This window comes from Scyliorhinus canicula, chromosome 15 (genome assembly GCF_902713615.1).
Source record: "Scyliorhinus canicula chromosome 15, sScyCan1.1, whole genome shotgun sequence".
In the NCBI taxonomy this organism is placed as follows: Eukaryota; Metazoa; Chordata; class Chondrichthyes; order Carcharhiniformes; family Scyliorhinidae; genus Scyliorhinus; species Scyliorhinus canicula.
Window position 1 is genome coordinate 68,359,342 of NC_052160.1, and position 17,891 is coordinate 68,377,232.

General features: G+C 45.3%; 1 protein-coding gene across 1 annotated transcript; it reads right to left on the reverse strand.

Moving 5' to 3' along the window:
• Positions 1–462: 462 nt before the first annotated feature.
• zgc:92162 (group 10 secretory phospholipase A2) lies at positions 463–17,010 on the reverse strand. Its single transcript, XM_038821085.1, has 4 exons — positions 16,591–17,010; positions 7,596–7,758; positions 5,675–5,781; positions 463–654 (listed from the first exon to the last, which is right to left on the reverse strand). Exons 1-4 carry the CDS (start codon positions 16,628–16,630, stop codon positions 506–508), a joined length of 459 nt encoding a protein of 152 aa, XP_038677013.1. The 5' UTR covers positions 16,631–17,010; the 3' UTR covers positions 463–505.
• Positions 17,011–17,891: the final 881 nt, after the last annotated feature.

Below are 17,891 nucleotides of genomic sequence, written 5' to 3' on the forward strand. Positions count from 1 at the left end.
GGAAGGATGTTCCTGATGGTGGATGTGTTCAGAACCAGGGGTCACAATCTGAGGATACGGGGTAGACCATTTGGGACAGAGATTAGGAGAAATGTCTTCACCCAGAGTGTGGTGAGCCTGTGGACTTTGTTACCACAGGAAGTAATCAAGGCCAAAACAAGAAAAAGTAGATATAGCACACTAAGGGTGAAGGGAACCAAAGAATATGGGGGAGAAGGCAGGATTAGGCTATTGAGTTGGATCATCAGCCATGGTCATAATGAATGCGGAGCAGGCTCAAAGCATCAAATGGCCTCCTCCTGCTCCTATTTTCCATGCTTCTATATCAGAGGTAGCATGGTGGTAATTTCCAACAATTCATATCCTGTGTCCTGCTGCACTTGTGGTATCATGAAAAAAAGCCTAATTGTTTAGAGAGAATTTGCTGAACACTTACATGTTGAATCAACTTAAAGCAAGCTCTACATTCAACCATGACCCACATTTAATCATATGCCCATATTGATCAATCTGAAGGACATCCTGGTTTTCTTCTTCCACAAAAAAAATTGGGCCACAGTGCATATCTCTTCCGGTATACATTTTTCTTCAAGCAGAGAGAAAACTTCCTGTCACATTCACAAATCATCCTTTTGCAATGGTCAAAGAAGGACCCTATAATAAAAACAAATAGATTTTTAGAAAATTTATGCTCTGTAATTGGCATTAAACATTCAGTTATCTTGCGTGAATCAGAAGGTAATGTGATCAAATCTCACCCTAAGATTTGTGCACATTACCTAAACTGACACCAGTGCAGACCACAGGTATGCTGAATTACCGCAGTTGTCATTGTTTTAGATGAAATAGTAAACTCTCCTGAGGGTAAAAAAATCGTTCAACCTTGGTGTTCTGTCATTTCTTTTTTTAAAATATATATTTATTGAGATTTTACATTTCAGAGAATAATGCAAAAAAGTTATGAAATAATATATTGCCAAAAGCAAGGAGAAAATAACGGCTTAGCATACATGAGTACGGAATGGGACAGGGGAACAACACAACTGGTGCAATCAATAGACAAAACTAGGTACTCGCATCGCCCCACTAGAAACCAATCTCCCCACTAGAAACTGAAGGAGAAACCGGATAAGATCATGAAAATCTGACAAAATGTTGCACAAGCCCGCAATCGTCACGTGAAATCAGAATTAACCTCCTGATCAGGCGAACACCAATGTACATCTTCCTCAATTCCAGCAACACCAACGTCAGCCACAACCCATCACAACCTCTTCCTTCTGAATATCAGATCTATCTGCACCCATGTGGGGCCAAGAGCAGATTTGTCTTATCTACCCTGACAAAAACAAAAGAAAATATTCTGAGGGGATTTACATACATGTCACACGACACAACTAAACTCTAACAGGGCAGACCCAGGGCAGAATCAAAATCATTCCATACATGTCTGCCTTATGATCAAGCCCTCTCCCAAGGGAAAAATGGAAGCTCGAACCAGAATTACCAAAACTAACCTACCTGATGACAAAGGGTGAGGACCTGACCCAGACCCCATGCCTCCCTGATGCCCGCCAAGCACCCACCAACGAAGAGGAGAATAGGCCACTCACACAACAAGAAGGCTTCCTACCCTCCCAAGGGGACAGCAGAATGTCCACCAAAGCACAAAACTCAGCCAATCCCCAGGCCCCCGAGAAGCAAAACCCATCCTCCAGGAAGTCCCTCCCTCTACAAGCACCCTCAAAGAGGGACGTCCTGAGCCCCTAGGGGCAACAACACTAGACCTGGCCGAACCCAGCACCAACTGACACAAAAGACGCTATACCTCCAGGATCTCATCCAGGCCAACGCACCATCCCCACACATACGAATAACAATAAGATAATTACTCCAGCCCCAGCCAAGGTGGGCCCCAGCCCAAGTAGAAAAAGAACCATTAAGACACCCAACAATTAGGAGCCCTGCAAGGAAGAGCCGATTCCCTCATCCCCGGCACAACCAGGCAAACCACCCTCTCCACCTCCCCCAAGCCACCGGACCAGATTAGGATATGAACCACCATAATGCTCACCCGGACGAAGAGAAGAAGAGAAAAAAAGCCCTCGGAAGGGACGCCCAGCCTAGCTCAAAGCGACCACTGTCACAGAAATGATACCCATAGCATTCTCTTGCTGCAACAACCCAACAGAATTATCAGTCTCTCCTCAGCATGTTTTGATAGCGCAAGGGAGGAGTAAAGAAAGAAACCTAAGTGGAGGAAAATCAAAATTCAACCTCAAGGAGCAGTCAGAAGAAACCCAGTTCTTCCCAGGATACAAAATCTGCCCAGGCCATTGACGGTAAAACTCATGGATTCTTAAATTCAAATAACCCCCAAACCTGAAACAGATCAGTGCTAACTGGCCCTCAATCTCAGTGAGGACTGAACTAATCCTATGAACCCCAAACATCCACCCTTCACCCCACCCCACCACTCATCTTCTACATAAACGTGGCAGGGGGTGATTAAAAACGCCCCCATCCCCCCAACCATAAGGATTATAAGACACAATGTGAAAATGAAATGAAAAAATGAAAATCGCTTATTGTCACGAGTAGGCTTCAATGAAGTTACTGTGAAAATCCCCTATAAGCCCCAATAAGCAGAAGGAGTAAAACTGTGCACAAATCACACTTTCCATAATTGACTCAATATGATTTTGCTCGATCAGGATAATCAATGACACAGGCCATCATGCTCACAATTTGCATTCCTCAACAGCAAAAACGACTGCAATAAATAATCAACAATATGATCATCAGGGAGTAATTTTCAGAATAATAAAAGAACTGCAGGGTAAATAGCAGGCTAAAGATATCTCCCATGTTGCGTGAGAAGGCAAAGGGCAAAGCAGGATCAATGAGAACGCTTCAGGATTTCTGAAGGATTTCAGCGATAGAAGAACGAGACACCATCACTTCCACCATGCTGTCTCATTTACGCCCATGCGGTCCACGCCCAAGGCCCCGGCCAGGGGGAAATGACTTGGCCTGCTCGGGCACCTCCAACTTCTCATGACAAGCATCGAAGATAAGCTGATATCAGACTAGTGATCGGTGGGCGCAACTGACACTTAGTCAAGTAGACAGGTCATGCTGTGCTGCATTGAATCTGATGTACCCAGCCTCCAAATCAAGATTACCAAAGCATGGCAGTCAGCCAACCTTTGAACTCAATCGGGAACTTGCCTCCCACTTCTCGCCAGAGGCCAGGCTCAGGGGCATACCCTGCCCGATTCCCATCGCCCGAACCTGTCAGGATAGACGACACACAATGCAGCAGGACCTCGATGACACAAAGATGGCCCCTTACCAGGGAAAGTGCTCTTTCGACTGCAAGAACTCTCACATGTGCCTCCACTGTCAGTCTAAAGGAACCCTGTCATTCTTCAAAGTGAGCTCTAACAACCTGCACAGCAGAGCAGAGATCCTCAGCCAAGATGACATTTGCGATGATGACCACTGCACCGCCAAGGCGAGAGCCCGCTCAGCAGCAACTGCATCACTGCAAACTGGGCCCCACCACTGACCATTCCGACCACCACAAACAAACAAGGATTTTAACATTTTATCTCGGCTCTTCCTCACAAAAACACTAATCAGGAACTTCCAGGGGCATAGGGTGGGATTTACCGGCTGTTCGCGCCGTGGGAAATTCTAGTCCCATGCCGGCGCATGGGTTTCCCGGCGAGGGGGGTGCGTGGGATGCAGTCAATGGGAAATCCCGTTGACACAGCAGGACCGTTAGATCCTGCTGGCAGGCCGCCTATGCCGCCGAAAACATGCGGCGGGGTGGTCGGTAAACCCGCCCATAACGTGAGCCATGCAGCCCAAGAAAAAGCATATATGAAATGTGCATCAGGATGAAATGAAGAATTAAAAGACAAGCAGAGCAACCGCTCCTGCACCCACATCACATAATCCCCATTCTGTAGATTTCTGTAGATTTATATAAGAAATGTAAGTGAGTTGCAATCAAATTACTGAGAGACCCGGATTTAAGTAGCCACTGATTCAGTACACATATTGAAAATAAAATAATTACTGGAGCACTTTGAACAAGTGGTATATCTTTGATATTAATTTAGCTGTTGCGTGCAGTGACTTCTTAGCCCAAGTCACACGATATCGTCAGCACTCGCTGTTCAACAACAATCAAAAGTTCAGCAAATGTTGATTAATAGTTTGTTTTTAAAAGTAATCTCAAATAATGTATTTTTGCAATTGAAATTCTAAAAGGATTCCTGATGGTTAGATCACTCCTGGTAAATGGATCATATTAGGAACAACATACAAATAAATTGTGTTTTATGAAATAAATTGCATTCGTCAATCAATGAAGAATTCTCAACATTCCCTTGCTGGCTGTCAATGGCGCTCATTGGAGTACATCATTGCAGAATGAAAATTTGAATCTGTTTATCGACATGTTTTCCCCTGTGTGTACTGAATGCCCTTTTCAACACTCACTATGTTCTCCACAATAAACTCGATGAACCAAAACAGTGATGAATTTTGTACATTGTTTTATCACGATGTTCAAACTGTGCCTCAGGGCATCTCAACTTCTAATAGCTTTCAAGCTGTGAGAACAGTCTCAGAGGCTGCACAGGGCTGTTGACTCCCATTTGGCTTTAGATTAGAAATGTTTCCAGAATTCCTCCCTCTCTAACACTTTATTGTTCCCCATTAATTATAAAGCAGACATTTTTTATGCCAACACTGATCTTCTAGATATTTTTGAAACCTGGAGAAAGGTTTTGATTCCTCAGGAGGTGTACCACATTTCTAAAATATTACATCTGTATTGGTCACGTTTGTTTACAAACTGGAACATCCTCAAATACTTAGCAATGCTAGTACAGGACAAATATTCTGATACAGTGATTGCTGTTATAAACTGTGTGGCTTCATTGTCCAGGAAATTAAAAGCTGTTACAACAGATCATGTTTTAATGTTTGGTAAACCTAAGACAAAAAATAAATCCATTCTTAATACCTGATTGCCTGCCCCCACTGAGTATTTTTGTAGTGGGGAGGACATATAAAATAGGTCGGGTGGCTAGGCCACCATCTTCTTGCCCACTGGCGAGCTGAACCTCATAATACTCTAGGTGGGTAGGTGTCAACATCAGTGCCCTGCCAGCCATATATCCTCCTCCTTCAGGTACCAGGCCCTCAGAGGACATTGGCAAACATGGACTTCCATTGGATTAGTCAATGATGATGCTTGACAAAGTCCTTCAGTGGTTTGCTGTTGCTTTCTGCAATACGGCTGCCCAGGAAATTCTCCCGGTCTTACCGCCTGCCCTCAGGCACATTGGAAGTCTTTGCAGGCTGCTAATCAACCTGTTTGGCCACGTAAGCACCTTCCTTGGCCATTCAGTCATGCTGGACTTCCCCCACCTTGGGCCACCTTTATCACAAATCAATCTTCCTTCACAAACCCAGGTTGTGGCATCAGTTGGGAAGCTGACAGACTCCGTTTAAATGGGGCACGATCTTTAAAAAAACAACTGGAGCTCTTGTGATCCCCAGTTTCCGCATGCACCACTCATCTCGGCTTCAGGCACCCACCCCAGTCCCGACCACCTGTTCAAATCCAGCCCTTTAAGAGTAACCTTTTACTCACCACATCTCGGAGTATTATATATGCAATACCAGTTATAACTGTCTGATCTGGGACGACAACCGGCTCTCTCTGTTTTTGCATAACAGCAGTCATGTTTAAAACAGCACCTTAAGACAAATAGGAATAAACAAATGAGAAAATTAACCAACTGGTTGGGCGCCGAATCTAAAGTGAGTGTCTGGAGGGTCAAAATGTACTGCTCATGTCTCACCAAAATATTTCCTTCCATGGATGCCACCAGCCATAGAATCAATTGAATAACGGTCATTTTCTTCCCCAACATTTTTCCTTTTCCTCTGCTTCTGAAAGCACTAACTCTCAGGGGCAGTACAATTCTATGAGTGTCTCTCGCACCTCACTCACTGGCCTTTGTTCATATCTCTGTCAGCAGATTACTTGCGCATTGTAGATGAGCCTCGCTCAGCATCTATACACATTTGTTAACCAGAAGAAGTCCCTGGATAGTAATCTATAACAAGCAACCTGACTCAATGCTGCTCTACTTAACTCAGGCCTCTTGCAGTGGATGCACTGTTAGCCTGCCTGAGTTTGCCTTAACTCAGAGCTAATGCGCAAATTGACTGCTGCGTTTCCTACATTGTGATAGTAAATTCAAAAGATCTTCAATTATCATAAAGCACTTTGGGCCATATATATATATAAATGTAAACTTCCTTTATTTATTTAATTAGCTATTGCTTTCAGCAAGCATTGAACATCTCAATGGCAGATACTGCTGCCAATCTGTGGAAGATTTTTTATTACGCTAGCAGCAGGTCCCAGGGTAATTTAAATCTTTGCTCCCAGCAATAAAATTTGAAATTATTCGCAGACTTTTAACGAACAACTGAGCTGGGAGAATGGGAGGCAGAAGGACAGAATAAACAAGCATTTCTTATTTTAAGAAGGTAACTTTAATTGCTAAATTACGATTGCTTGCTTTCAGTTGCCATTTACACATCTCCTTTTAAATCAGAAAATTCGGATAGGGAGAAGGAATTTCGGGCTGGATTCTCCATTTTTAGGACTAAGTCCCCATGCCATCATGAAAACTGTGGTCTTTCACGCCAGGAAAACTGTCAAAAGGCCACAGATTCCCCGTTTTGCTGGTGGCTAGCAGGGAGCCGTTGTAGAGTTCGCAGCTCTAGCAGCCGAGACAGCCCCAGCACTTCCAGGTCAGAGGGCACATACGCGCATACACACGCTCTATGGCAGACTCAGCCCATGGACCTGGTCCAGCAAAGTAGTGCACTGCATCAACCAGCAGAGTAGTGCCCCGGACTGCCCGCTCACATTGCCCCCAGCCCCGAATGAAGCCCCTCCTGCCCGCCGATCGGCCCTCCCCCGACTGTGGCAGCCCTGGACTGAGTCCGCAGCCGCCACGCGAGGATCCCAGAAGGTGGGACCATGAGAGTCCCACGCCGTTGGAAATTCGGCCGGTCGGGGGCGGAGCATCGTGGGGTGGGCCTCAGGCAATGGCCTGAGGCGGTGGATACTCAGCGCAGCGTACTCCACGAGTACAACTGTTTTCGGGGGGCGGAGAATTTAAAAACCGGCGCCACCCCCGATTTCAGCACCAAAACGGATTCTCCGTCATGTCGCCGAACGGGATTTCAGCGTCGGGGAGCGGAGAATCCAACCCCTTATTTCTGCGAGTCCAGTGGTCAATAGGTGTTTATGAACACCATTGGCCTTGGTGACGTTGAGAATCTGAGAGTAGGCACTAGGACTAGGTGGATACTGTCTGTTGATCCAGCGACTGTGAGGCTAATGCACTCGTGTTCCGAGGCATTTTTGTCAGTTGTTTTCAATGTCAAGGCTGGGCTCTGGCTTTGAATAAATTTGATGTGTTTCAAAGCCTAACACCAAGAGAAACAAATCTCACCTCTGAGTAATTGCAGCGTACAGAAGCCTTTCTTACCAATCAGTGCCATCCTTTGGCCAGCCTTTTCCTCCAATTCCACAGTAACAACCATACATGAGGTAAGAAATGGAGCGGTCGGTGCTGCATCGAATCATTCCGACCAGGTCCAAAATACTTCTTGCTTGCCGTCCATGATGTTCTTTCACGGCTGTGACATGAACTGAATGAAGACCACAAACAAATTTACACCCTGACATTGATGTGCATGAGTACACATGAGAGTATGCCTTTTCTCAGTAAAAATAATGCAATATTTTCGATGCGTACGTTTAAACACAACATCTGGCTGGAATTCCCCAGCCATTCACTGGCAGTCGGATTCTCTGGTACCGCCGGCAGTGCATCCCCGCTGACGGTTTTCTCAGCAGAGTGGGCTGGCATCAGTGGGAATTCCCATTGACCCTCGTCAGGAGCAGAGAATCCGGCTGCCAGTGAGCAGAGTGGCCAACTTCTTTCTCCTTGCTAGTAACGGTAGCGGGCCTGACTCTCAACGGAGAATCCAGCCCCTGATACTTTGTTCTTTTCAGGTCAATGGAACTGGTTATCAGGTGTAGAGTACAACAGGCAACTGATACAATAGGGAAAGAATGGAGACTCCTTAAGATAAGTTAAAATAATGGCACAGCAGGGTCAGGAGAAGTAAAAGTGGCACACCAAATCTCAAAAGGAAAGTCTGCATCTCTGCTGCCGCAGACCCCATACACCCCATCGGCATCTCTTTCCCAGTGTGTTTATAGACGTGTGGGTGCACTTACAGCAAATGGACTGATCATAAAAACATATTGTCGTAAGAAATAGGAGGAGATGTAATCCATTTGGCCCATCAAACTTGCTGTGCCATTTGATAAGATCATTGCTGATCTATCCTGCCTGCCCCATAACTCTTAACTCCCTTGTCAATCAAATATCTATCTCATGCAGCCTTGAATATATTCAATGACCCAGCCTCCCAGCAGAAGAGAATTCCAAAGATTCTCTGAGAGAAGAAATTCCTTCTCATCTCTGTCTAAAATGGGAGACCCCAACCCCCTATTTCTAGATTCCCCCACAGGACGGAACTTCCTCTGTGTCTAACCTGTCAAGCCACCTCAGAATCTTAGGCAGGATTCTCCAGGATCCGCCAGTCAGCGGCCGCTCGAAGCGCCCCCCCCCCCACGCCCCGGCGATTCTCCGGCCCACAATGGGCCGAAGTCCCGCTGGTTCTTTGCCAGTCCCGCCAGAGTAAATTAGACTAGGTCTCTTACTGGCGGGACTGGCGGCGCGGGCGGGCACTGGGGTCCTGGGGGGGACGCGGGGCAATCTGGCCACGGGGGGTGCACCCACAATTCCCTGGCCTGCCATCGGGGCCCACCGATCCACGGGTGGGCCTGTGTCCTGGGGGCACTCTTTTCCTATGCGTCGGCCATGTCAGCCTCCGCGATGGCCGATACATAGGTGCACCCCCCTCTGCGCATGCGCGGGGATGACGTCAGCAGCCGCTGACATTCCCACGCATGCACGGACCCACGCCGGCCAGCGGTATCCCTTCGGCCCCGGCTGGCGTGGCGCCAATGGCCTTCCATGCCGGCCGGCGGGGCGCAAACCACTCCAGCGCCGCCCTTGCCCCTGAAGGTGCGGAGGATTCCGCACCTTTGGGGTGGGCCGACGCCGGAGTGGTTCACGGCACTCCGTCCCGCTGGGACCCCCCGCCCTGCCGGGTACGGGAGAATCCCACCCCTTATGTTTCAATAAGACCACCTCTCATTCTTCTAAATTCCTGTGAATATGGGTCCAACCTTCTCAACCCTCACTCATAAGATAACCCCTTCATCCGAGCAGTCAGCCCAGTCATCTATCTCTGAACTGCATCCAATGCATGTTTACCCTCTTTAAGTAAGGAGACTCTAGATGTCCATACAGTTGTCATAAGACTTTCTTACTTTTATATTCCAACCCCCTTGTAATAAAAGTCAATATTCCATTTTCTTTCCGAGTTACCTGCTGAACCTGCATGCTGAATTTTTGGTGATTCACATCCAGATCCCTTTGTACTGCCAGTGCCATGGTGCCCAGGTGTCAGGTTGTCACTGCCAGTAGAGGGCAGATGAGGGATGGTTCCCGGGGGTATCCCCAAAGTTGGGGGGCTGTAGGTGAGCTCAGAAATTGGGGGAAGGCCTGAAAGAGTGCGGGTGGAAAGATCGGGGCTGCCAGACAAAATGGTGTTCCAATCGGCAAAGAGCTTTTCCTGCTAGTGAGCTTCAGCTTGCCAGAAGGAAATCCCTCCAAGTGCGGCCTCAGCAGGGAGGAACTCTCCGAGGCCAAAGAAATGTCAAAGTGCCGTTGGATAGTGGGATGTTTCTCAGCACTGCAGCCACTGATAAACACACCGTTAAATGTGCCGTTCAGCAGACTTTAACTTCAGTCCGTTGAATCTTGCCCTACATCTGATTTCCCCCCAATGTACTCTGCTTGGCCCATCATGGAACTCTAATAAGTTTGTCAAACACAAGTTCCCTTTCTCAAAACCATGTTGATGCTGCCTGATTGTATTTAATTTTAAAATGTCCTGCTACTACTTCGTTAACAATGGATTCCCAGTGACAGACTGACTGGCCTTTAGTTTCCTGCTTGGTTGCAGTGTTTCAAGAAGGTAGCTCACCCCACCTTGTTAAGGGTAATTAGGGATGGGCAATAAACGCTGGCCTTGCCGGTGACATTCACATCCCAAGCCCGGATAAAAATATAACAGTTCCAAACATCCCCCATCTCGTCCTTCTTTGTTGCTAGTGGCCAAAATTTGGGCTCTGCGATTTTAACCTGTCCGAAGCTGGCCAACTACCTCTTTCCACTTGTTTTGAATGGGCAGCTGGGATGCAAATGAGGCCCATGAATTAAAATAACCTAGGCCTCAAGCTGATCACTCTGGATGGTTTGAAGCAAAATGTTCTGCCCAGGCCATAAGACCATAAGATGTAGGAGCAAATGTAAGTAATTTGGCCCATCAAGTCTGCTCCGCATTGAATGAGATCATCACTGATCTGATATAATCCTCAACTCAATTTTCCCGCCTTATCCCAGAACCCTTAATTCCCTGATTGATTAAAAATGTGTCTATCTCAGCCTTCAACATATTTAATGACGCAGTCTCTCCAGCCCTCTGCATTAAAGGATTCCACAGATTCATTATCATCTGTCTTAAATGGGTAACCCTCTGGCCTTAGACTCTCCCACAAGGGACAACCACCTCCAAGCATCTACCCTGTCAAGCCCCCTGAGAATCCTGTATGTCTCAGTACGGTCACCTCTAATACTTTGAGGCCTGTGTAGTTGAAACCATATCCTAGTTAAAACTCCATCACTTCCCTCCCCACACTGCTTCCCCTGCACCTGCCCCCCATCCCCGCATTTAATGTTAAAAGTAAATTGTGAAGAAGGTTTGCAAAATGTTAATCCCTTTTTGTCTTTCAATGCAGAGCAACATGCTGTGTATTTCCATTTTCACAGTAACTTCATTGCGGTGTTAATGTAATCCTACTTGTAACACTAATAAAGATTATTATTATCATAATTTGTTCTGTATAAATACATGGCTGCCAGCTCTTTTGCCCACAGCCTCCCTCCTATGTTTGTACATTGAGACGTGCAGCATTCATTCATCCACAGCCATCTTTTCTCAACAAATTTTTATTTTTAACCAAACTGAGATTTCTGAAGTCAGTATTCACCCAACCCATGATGGTGCGCTAGGCATAACATTCTGTAGCAGATTCAGCTGACTTACAGAGTTAGCAGACACAAGGGAATTGGATTCAATGGAGCCTTTTTTGTTTGTAAACTTTTTTTTAGCTTGAAGGATGTTAGTTCTGGATGTGGAATTTGTTTTTACTTAAATGTCTTCAATGAGTGCAAAGCACTCACAGGCCAAGTTTTGCACAGCTCCCAAATTGCATGGGTAAAACACTCTACCTAACAGACAGAGAAAGCTTTCTTCCCCATTGTAAAGACTGAATTTGGGCCCAAGCTCAATACGTAAATGGACAGCACGTTAGGTCATGGCACCTTGACATGTCTGTGATGTTTGATCAGTGGGTAAAGGTATGAAAGATTTATTTAGAACATCAGATTAAGATGCACACAGAGGCCCAGATTTCCACCACAATGGAGAATCCCAGAATGGCCCGAAATCCTAAATCCTGCCCTGAACACATGTTCCATTTTCACTGGGGTGGGTGTGGAATCAGGCTGGGGTTCACACATGCGCAGTTTGGGCAAAGGTGTGAAACTTGAAGTATGAAGTTCAGACCAGGTAAGAGGGGGCACGAACTTGAATGAAATGAAATGAAAAATGAAAATCGCTTATTGTCACGAGTAGGCTTCAATGAAGTTACTGTGAATAGCCCCTAGTCGCCACATTCCGGCGCCTGTCCGGGGAGGCTGATACGGGAATCGAACCGTGCTGCTGGCCTGCTTGGTCTGCTTTAAAGGCCAGCGATTTAGCACAGTGAGCTAAATCAGCCCCCAACTTGGTGGATATTTTGCATAGACACCCTTTGGATGTGGTCCTGGGACACCATTGGGAGAGGTACAGAACCCTTGAGGGGAGGCTGGCATCCTTTGAGGGAGGTGAGGTGCCCTTTCGAATTGTTAAAAGTAAATGTCAAAGTGCATAAACTCATTGGAACTGTCAAACAACTGTAAAGGAACTGACAAGCTGTCAAGGAATTGTCAAGCTGTCAAGGAACAGTCAAAGTAAACAAGGGAGTTAGCATGGAGAGGGTAAGGCCAAAGGGAGAGGGGCATGGATTGACACGAGTCGGCACTAATTTGGCATATAGGCTATAAATGACCATGGGGGAATTGCGGGTATGAGGGGCCACGTGGGATGGATAGAGGGGCATAGGTTGGCATATGTGTTTTCAGGGGCCAAGTGTGATGGCTGGGGCATGAGATGGCATAGATAGGATGGGGCGTGGGGATTGCCTGAAGGGTTGAGTGGGTGAGGGCTGATGTGTGTTTTCATCTCTTAAAATAAACTTAAACAACATTCCAGAGCACAGAAGCCCAGCCTGCCTCCATATCTGACAGCCATTTGTTCCAGGGGTAGCGGGCCCAATTTCTAATTCAACTGCCCCTCCCCAGAACGTAAATCCAACCAGCGGGCATCCGGTTTTAAAGGCCATGTCGCAGAGCTAGAAATTTTCCCATCTCTGGGCCAGAGTTTAGATTTGGATGCTTTACACAGAAGCTAGTGTAGGCATGAAATAAACTGTTCCTGGGAGAAGGGAGGCGAATAACATAGAAAGATTGGAAATTGTGCAAATATTTGAATGAATGTTTTAGTGTATTGATAGGGATGTCCAGGACAAAAGGACATAAACATAATGTCAGTGCCAAGCCATTCAGAAAACACTTTATCATGTAAAGGTTTGTTGAAGTTTAAAACTCTCTTCCCCAAAAGAACAGTAGCTACGAGCTCAGTTGATAATTTTAAATCTGAGGGCAGCACAGTGACGCAGTGGTTAGCACTGCTGCCTCATGGCGCCAAGGTCCCAGGCGCGATCCCGGCTCTGGGTCACTGTCTGTGTGGAGTATGCACATTCTCCTGTGTTTGTGTGGGTTTCGCCCCCACACCCCAAAGGTGTGCAGGGTAGGTGATTGGCCATGCTAAAATTGCTCCAATTAAGGAATTGGGTACTCTAAATTTATTTTGTTTTAAATAATAATTTTAAATATGAGGTGGATCTATTTTTGCCATATACACAAGGGAATTAAAGGATAAAAGAAGATGGTTGGAGTTGTTGGAGACCAACCATCTCAGCCTTTAGGTAATGAAGAGCTAACGGGGAAAGATCATGTTGGACCACCCGTCACCAAACATCCTGGGGGATAGAGTAGCCAGCGCCGGAGGCCAGTGATACCGAACAATGCTAGGGCACGTGGGGATAATGCCATAACGTTTGGAGGCAATGTTATAATCGCGTATGGGGAAACAAAATTAAGCATGAAGGTGATGTCTTCAAGTAGGGATCTGCATTGAAGTTCAAGATAGAAAATATCCAATTCCAAGTAAGTGAAGATATCAAGGGAGGAATGGGAGGAATGGAAAGGATATGCTGCAGATGGGGACAGGAACGAGCACAGTGATGCTTCACTGTGGTGAGTGCACTAAATCACAACATATCAGACTTGAAGCCATCTGGTACCAACTTCAGGGTCACCATTAACCAGAAACATAACAGGACTAGCCACAAAAATACTGTGGCTGCAAGAGCAGTATCTATAAAATGATCCTACCATCTTCGTAGCACAAATCAGGAGTGTGATGAAATACTCTCCACTTGCCAGGTTCAGTGTAGTATGCACGATCAATTGCACAAAGACGAGAGTTGAATACAACTGAGGCTGTATTACACTAAGATGTGTGGCCTCCTACAGCAGCTGGCGAAATAGCTGCTGTAGGGGGAGCACACATATTTATACTCCGCCTACTGGGCTGAGCCAGCAGGCAGGGACTACCCCTGTACCTGTACTACATGGGCCTTACCATACATACCCTAATATATAATATGTGTTACTGCCACATGCAGCTCTACACCATCCAGGCCAAAACAACCTGATTGACACCCCATCCTGAAACATTCATTCCTTCCACCTAGCAGCACACAGTGGCTACCATATATACCATCCACAAGATGCACTGCAGCATCTTGCCAAGGATTCTTCAAGAGCAACTTGCAAACTTGCAATTTCAACCAGTTGGAAGCAGAACATCAGTTGCAAGTTTCCTTTTAAGCTACACACTAGCCTGACTGGAAATATGTCGCAGTTCCTTCGTTGTTGGGTCAAACACCTGGAATTTCATGTCTAACGGAATTGAGGGAATACCTTCACCACATTGGATTGTAGTTGTTCAAGAAGGTAACTGACCAACCCCCCCTACTCAAGGGCAATAATGTTGCCTTGTCAACCACAAGCACACCCCATGATAAAAATATGAATATAACGGCAAGGATGAGGGAGTTATACAGATCAGTCATGATCTCACTGAGAGGCAGAATAGGCTCAAATGGTTGAAGGATCTACTCATGTTCCTATATATTCATTTTTGGAACCAGATGAACTGCAGTTTTTATTCTGATCTTGCATTGACCTATATTCCACACATGTTTTGAAAGCTATACATTGAGGAATATCAGATATATTGGATATTTATTTGGTGCAGCAAGAGTTAGAATGTGACTGCTGCAGTCATGTTTTTAAAAATCATGGTTTGAAAGGCAGCTAGATTTTTTGGAGACTGGGGTGCAATTAAAACATCGTAAAAGGTGGGCTAATGAAATAATGTTTATATAAATGAGGACTTATGGGGTGGGAACGATTATCTTCCCCGTGGTTCTTGCAGAGTACAAGCTCCCCCTCTGACGAGCAGAGGAACTCTATTCTACTGTGCATAAAATTTCGGCTAGTAAGACACCAACCGTGGAGAGACCCGGGAGGGATCTACCAGGTGTTTTATATGACATTATTTTAAATGTTAGAAGACCCAATTCTTTTTTCACAATTATGGGGCAATTTAGTGTGGCCAATCCATCTACCCTGTACATCTTTGGTTTGTGGGGGTGAGACCGACGCAGAGACGGGGTGAATGGGCAAACTCCACACGGATATTGACCCAGGTCTGGATTGAACCCAGGCCCTCGGCGCCGTGAGGCAGCAGTGCTAACCACTGCACCACCGTGCTGCCTCAGGTGTTGTATATAGCATAACTGTAAACAAACCAAACTTCTTTATCTTACTCACTCTGGACTCTGTGTGTCCTTATTAAAGTTTTAATACAGCATATCAGTATTTGTGCATGGAGCCACTCCTGGAGTGAGGTATCCTTTCCTCACAGTCTTACACATTAAATAAAATATTGGGGTTTCTCTCTGGTATCCTAGCAAATGTTGGGAGCTGGTCCGGCTTTGTGATGAACACCAAAATAAAATGTAATTTGACTTGTTGCTGTCTGGCCATTCATATAAATTGTGATAACAAAACAATTCCTGTATTTACAATTTGGAACACAAAAAAACACAGCCCAGAGCCCTCAGGAATCGCACTGAGAAAATGATGTGCATACCAGTCAATCATTGTATTAGCACCAGCTAATCTTGGCATTGTACATGTCTAAAAACTAATGGCAGCTTGCTCCACATCAAAATCACAAAACAAGTTGCATAAGGAAGCGAAGCAGACCTTGAATTAAGCACCCAAATTATAAATAATGAGGCCCATATGGACCCTGAGCAAACTGAATCAAAATACAAAACAACAATGAGGGAGCAGTAACCTGCTAACCCCTTCGTTCCTGGGCACAGCTCAGACTGAAATGCACTGTCTCTGTGGGAGACGTTAACCTATGTACCAAGATGATTATCAGTGAGCATGGAGAAAGAGAAAAAAAAGAGCAATCTGTCAGTGCAACCTCAGTGCTAATGGAACCTCTATTAGCTGTACTCCACATTCCTGATTATCCTTCACAATTTTCACAGGATAAAACATTGATAATTCAAATCTGCAACAACAAAAAAATTCATCCCATCTATTGCAAATCAATCTCACAAACCCGAAAAGACAGGCTCAATCTATGTCGTTTTAATTTTGTCCTTCATTCCAGGATATTGCAGCATCACAGATTAAGGGCCAAAATTTTGGAATGCTCAGTTATCTACCAATTTATGTTATCTATCTCTGGAGTCTCCCCAATTAAAACAGAGAAAGAAATTTCCACTGTAGTTGCATTCTTTCAATGACTCACTGCAATACATATAACCTTTAAGTATGAAATGCAGGGCCAGTTTTACCCCAAATATTCCTCAGTGTTCTTTAGAACTTTCTGTTGTTAATAGAAGTACTGTACCCTGCAAAGTATTTTGAAAGTCTTAAAAAGTGCTTAAATGTCTTCAGTTAAAAGGACAAATGTGAAACAAAATAAGAGATTTTAATAAAGAGTTGCATAAAGATTGTTTACCTGACAGCAGTAAAAATAGACTGAAGTGCAGAGAGTCCATTGATGAAAGCGCAGGCAGATCTAGACTCAGGAACAGGATGAGCTGATGGTTTTCTGGTTGTCTCAAATAGTCTGGAACTAATGCCAGCTGCTTAAACCCTCCAACGCCATCATTTCCTGAAAGCAGCCATATAGTAACAGCTCTGTTCCAAATCGGTCCACCAAGTAGCCTCTTACCCCGTACCTCTGAGTTGTTGAAAAGGAACTGAAAGTTAACACCTTTCCTATCCAGTCAAATGCAAATCTGCGCTCGAAAAGCTTCTATTCATGCATATAGTTATTCCACAAAGGAAACACCTGGCACTGCCAGAAAACAAAGACAGGTTAACATCACAAATTCTAGTACAGGGTAGCATGAAGGAAAATCTCACAAAGTTTTAGAAAACTCGACGCAGGCAATGCAAGGTCATTTAGGCCTGCCCTTCCTGTAGCATAAGTACAAGGGAGACTTTGTTCATTTAGGTCTATGTGTGTTTCCTGGGTTTCAATAGCACATAAGAAGATTACTTTGTAGAATCTGTATCAGCTATTTTCTGCTGTACCAGCTTTTCAGCTTGGTCCACCAGGTTATTATTGCCATTCTGAGATATTTTTTGCAAAAGTTTAAGATGTTATACTGAGGCATTGGGTGTTCCAAGTCACAAACAGCAAAATGAGAATTCCTCCACCTACTCTGTCCAATTTAAGATGCCCTGCTCTTGATCTTGGAAGAACATCTTCAACGGAACTGGTGCAACTCCCGCATCAGGCATAAAAACAGGAAATGCTGAAAATACTCAGCCAGTCTGGCAGCATCTGTGTGTGTATTGTGACCCCTTCTTTCCTGGGCACAGCTCAGACTGAAATGCACTGTCTCTATCAGGTAGCATGGAGAAAGAGACCTTAAATGTTAATTCCGTTTCTCTCTGCACTAATGTGGTCTCACTTGCTGAGTATTTTCAACATTTTCCATTTTTATTATAGATTTGCAGCCAGCATTTCTCTTTTTATAGTCCCTCTGTGAAATTGCCAATTGGTGAAAGTTGAATGCTGTTTGCTCAACCTTATGGATACGAGATTGAAACTGCCCAAATTCAGTTCGTATTCAGAGGTGCCAACTGTCCTCTCATGGGGTGGAAATTAATGTCCTCTCCAGAGCACATGTGGAGACAGAGCACATTTAAAAAGGCAGACGGGTGGTTGGTGGAGCCCCATCTGTCAGAGGGGCTGGTTTAGCACAGTGGGCTAAACAGCTGACTTGTAAAGCAGAACAAGGCCAGCAG

Coding starts and splice junctions, on each gene's coding strand:
- zgc:92162 (XM_038821085.1), bottom strand. CDS start 16,630: ATGGACTCTCTGCACTTCAGTCTATTTTTACTGCTGTCAG. Junction 7,759..16,590: donor TCTATTTTTACTGCTGTCAG/GTAAACAATCTT, acceptor GTCTTCATTCAG/TTCATGTCACAGCCGTGAAA. Junction 5,782..7,595: donor CCAAAGGATGGCACTGATTG/GTAAGAAAGGCT, acceptor ATTTGTCTTAAG/GTGCTGTTTTAAACATGACT.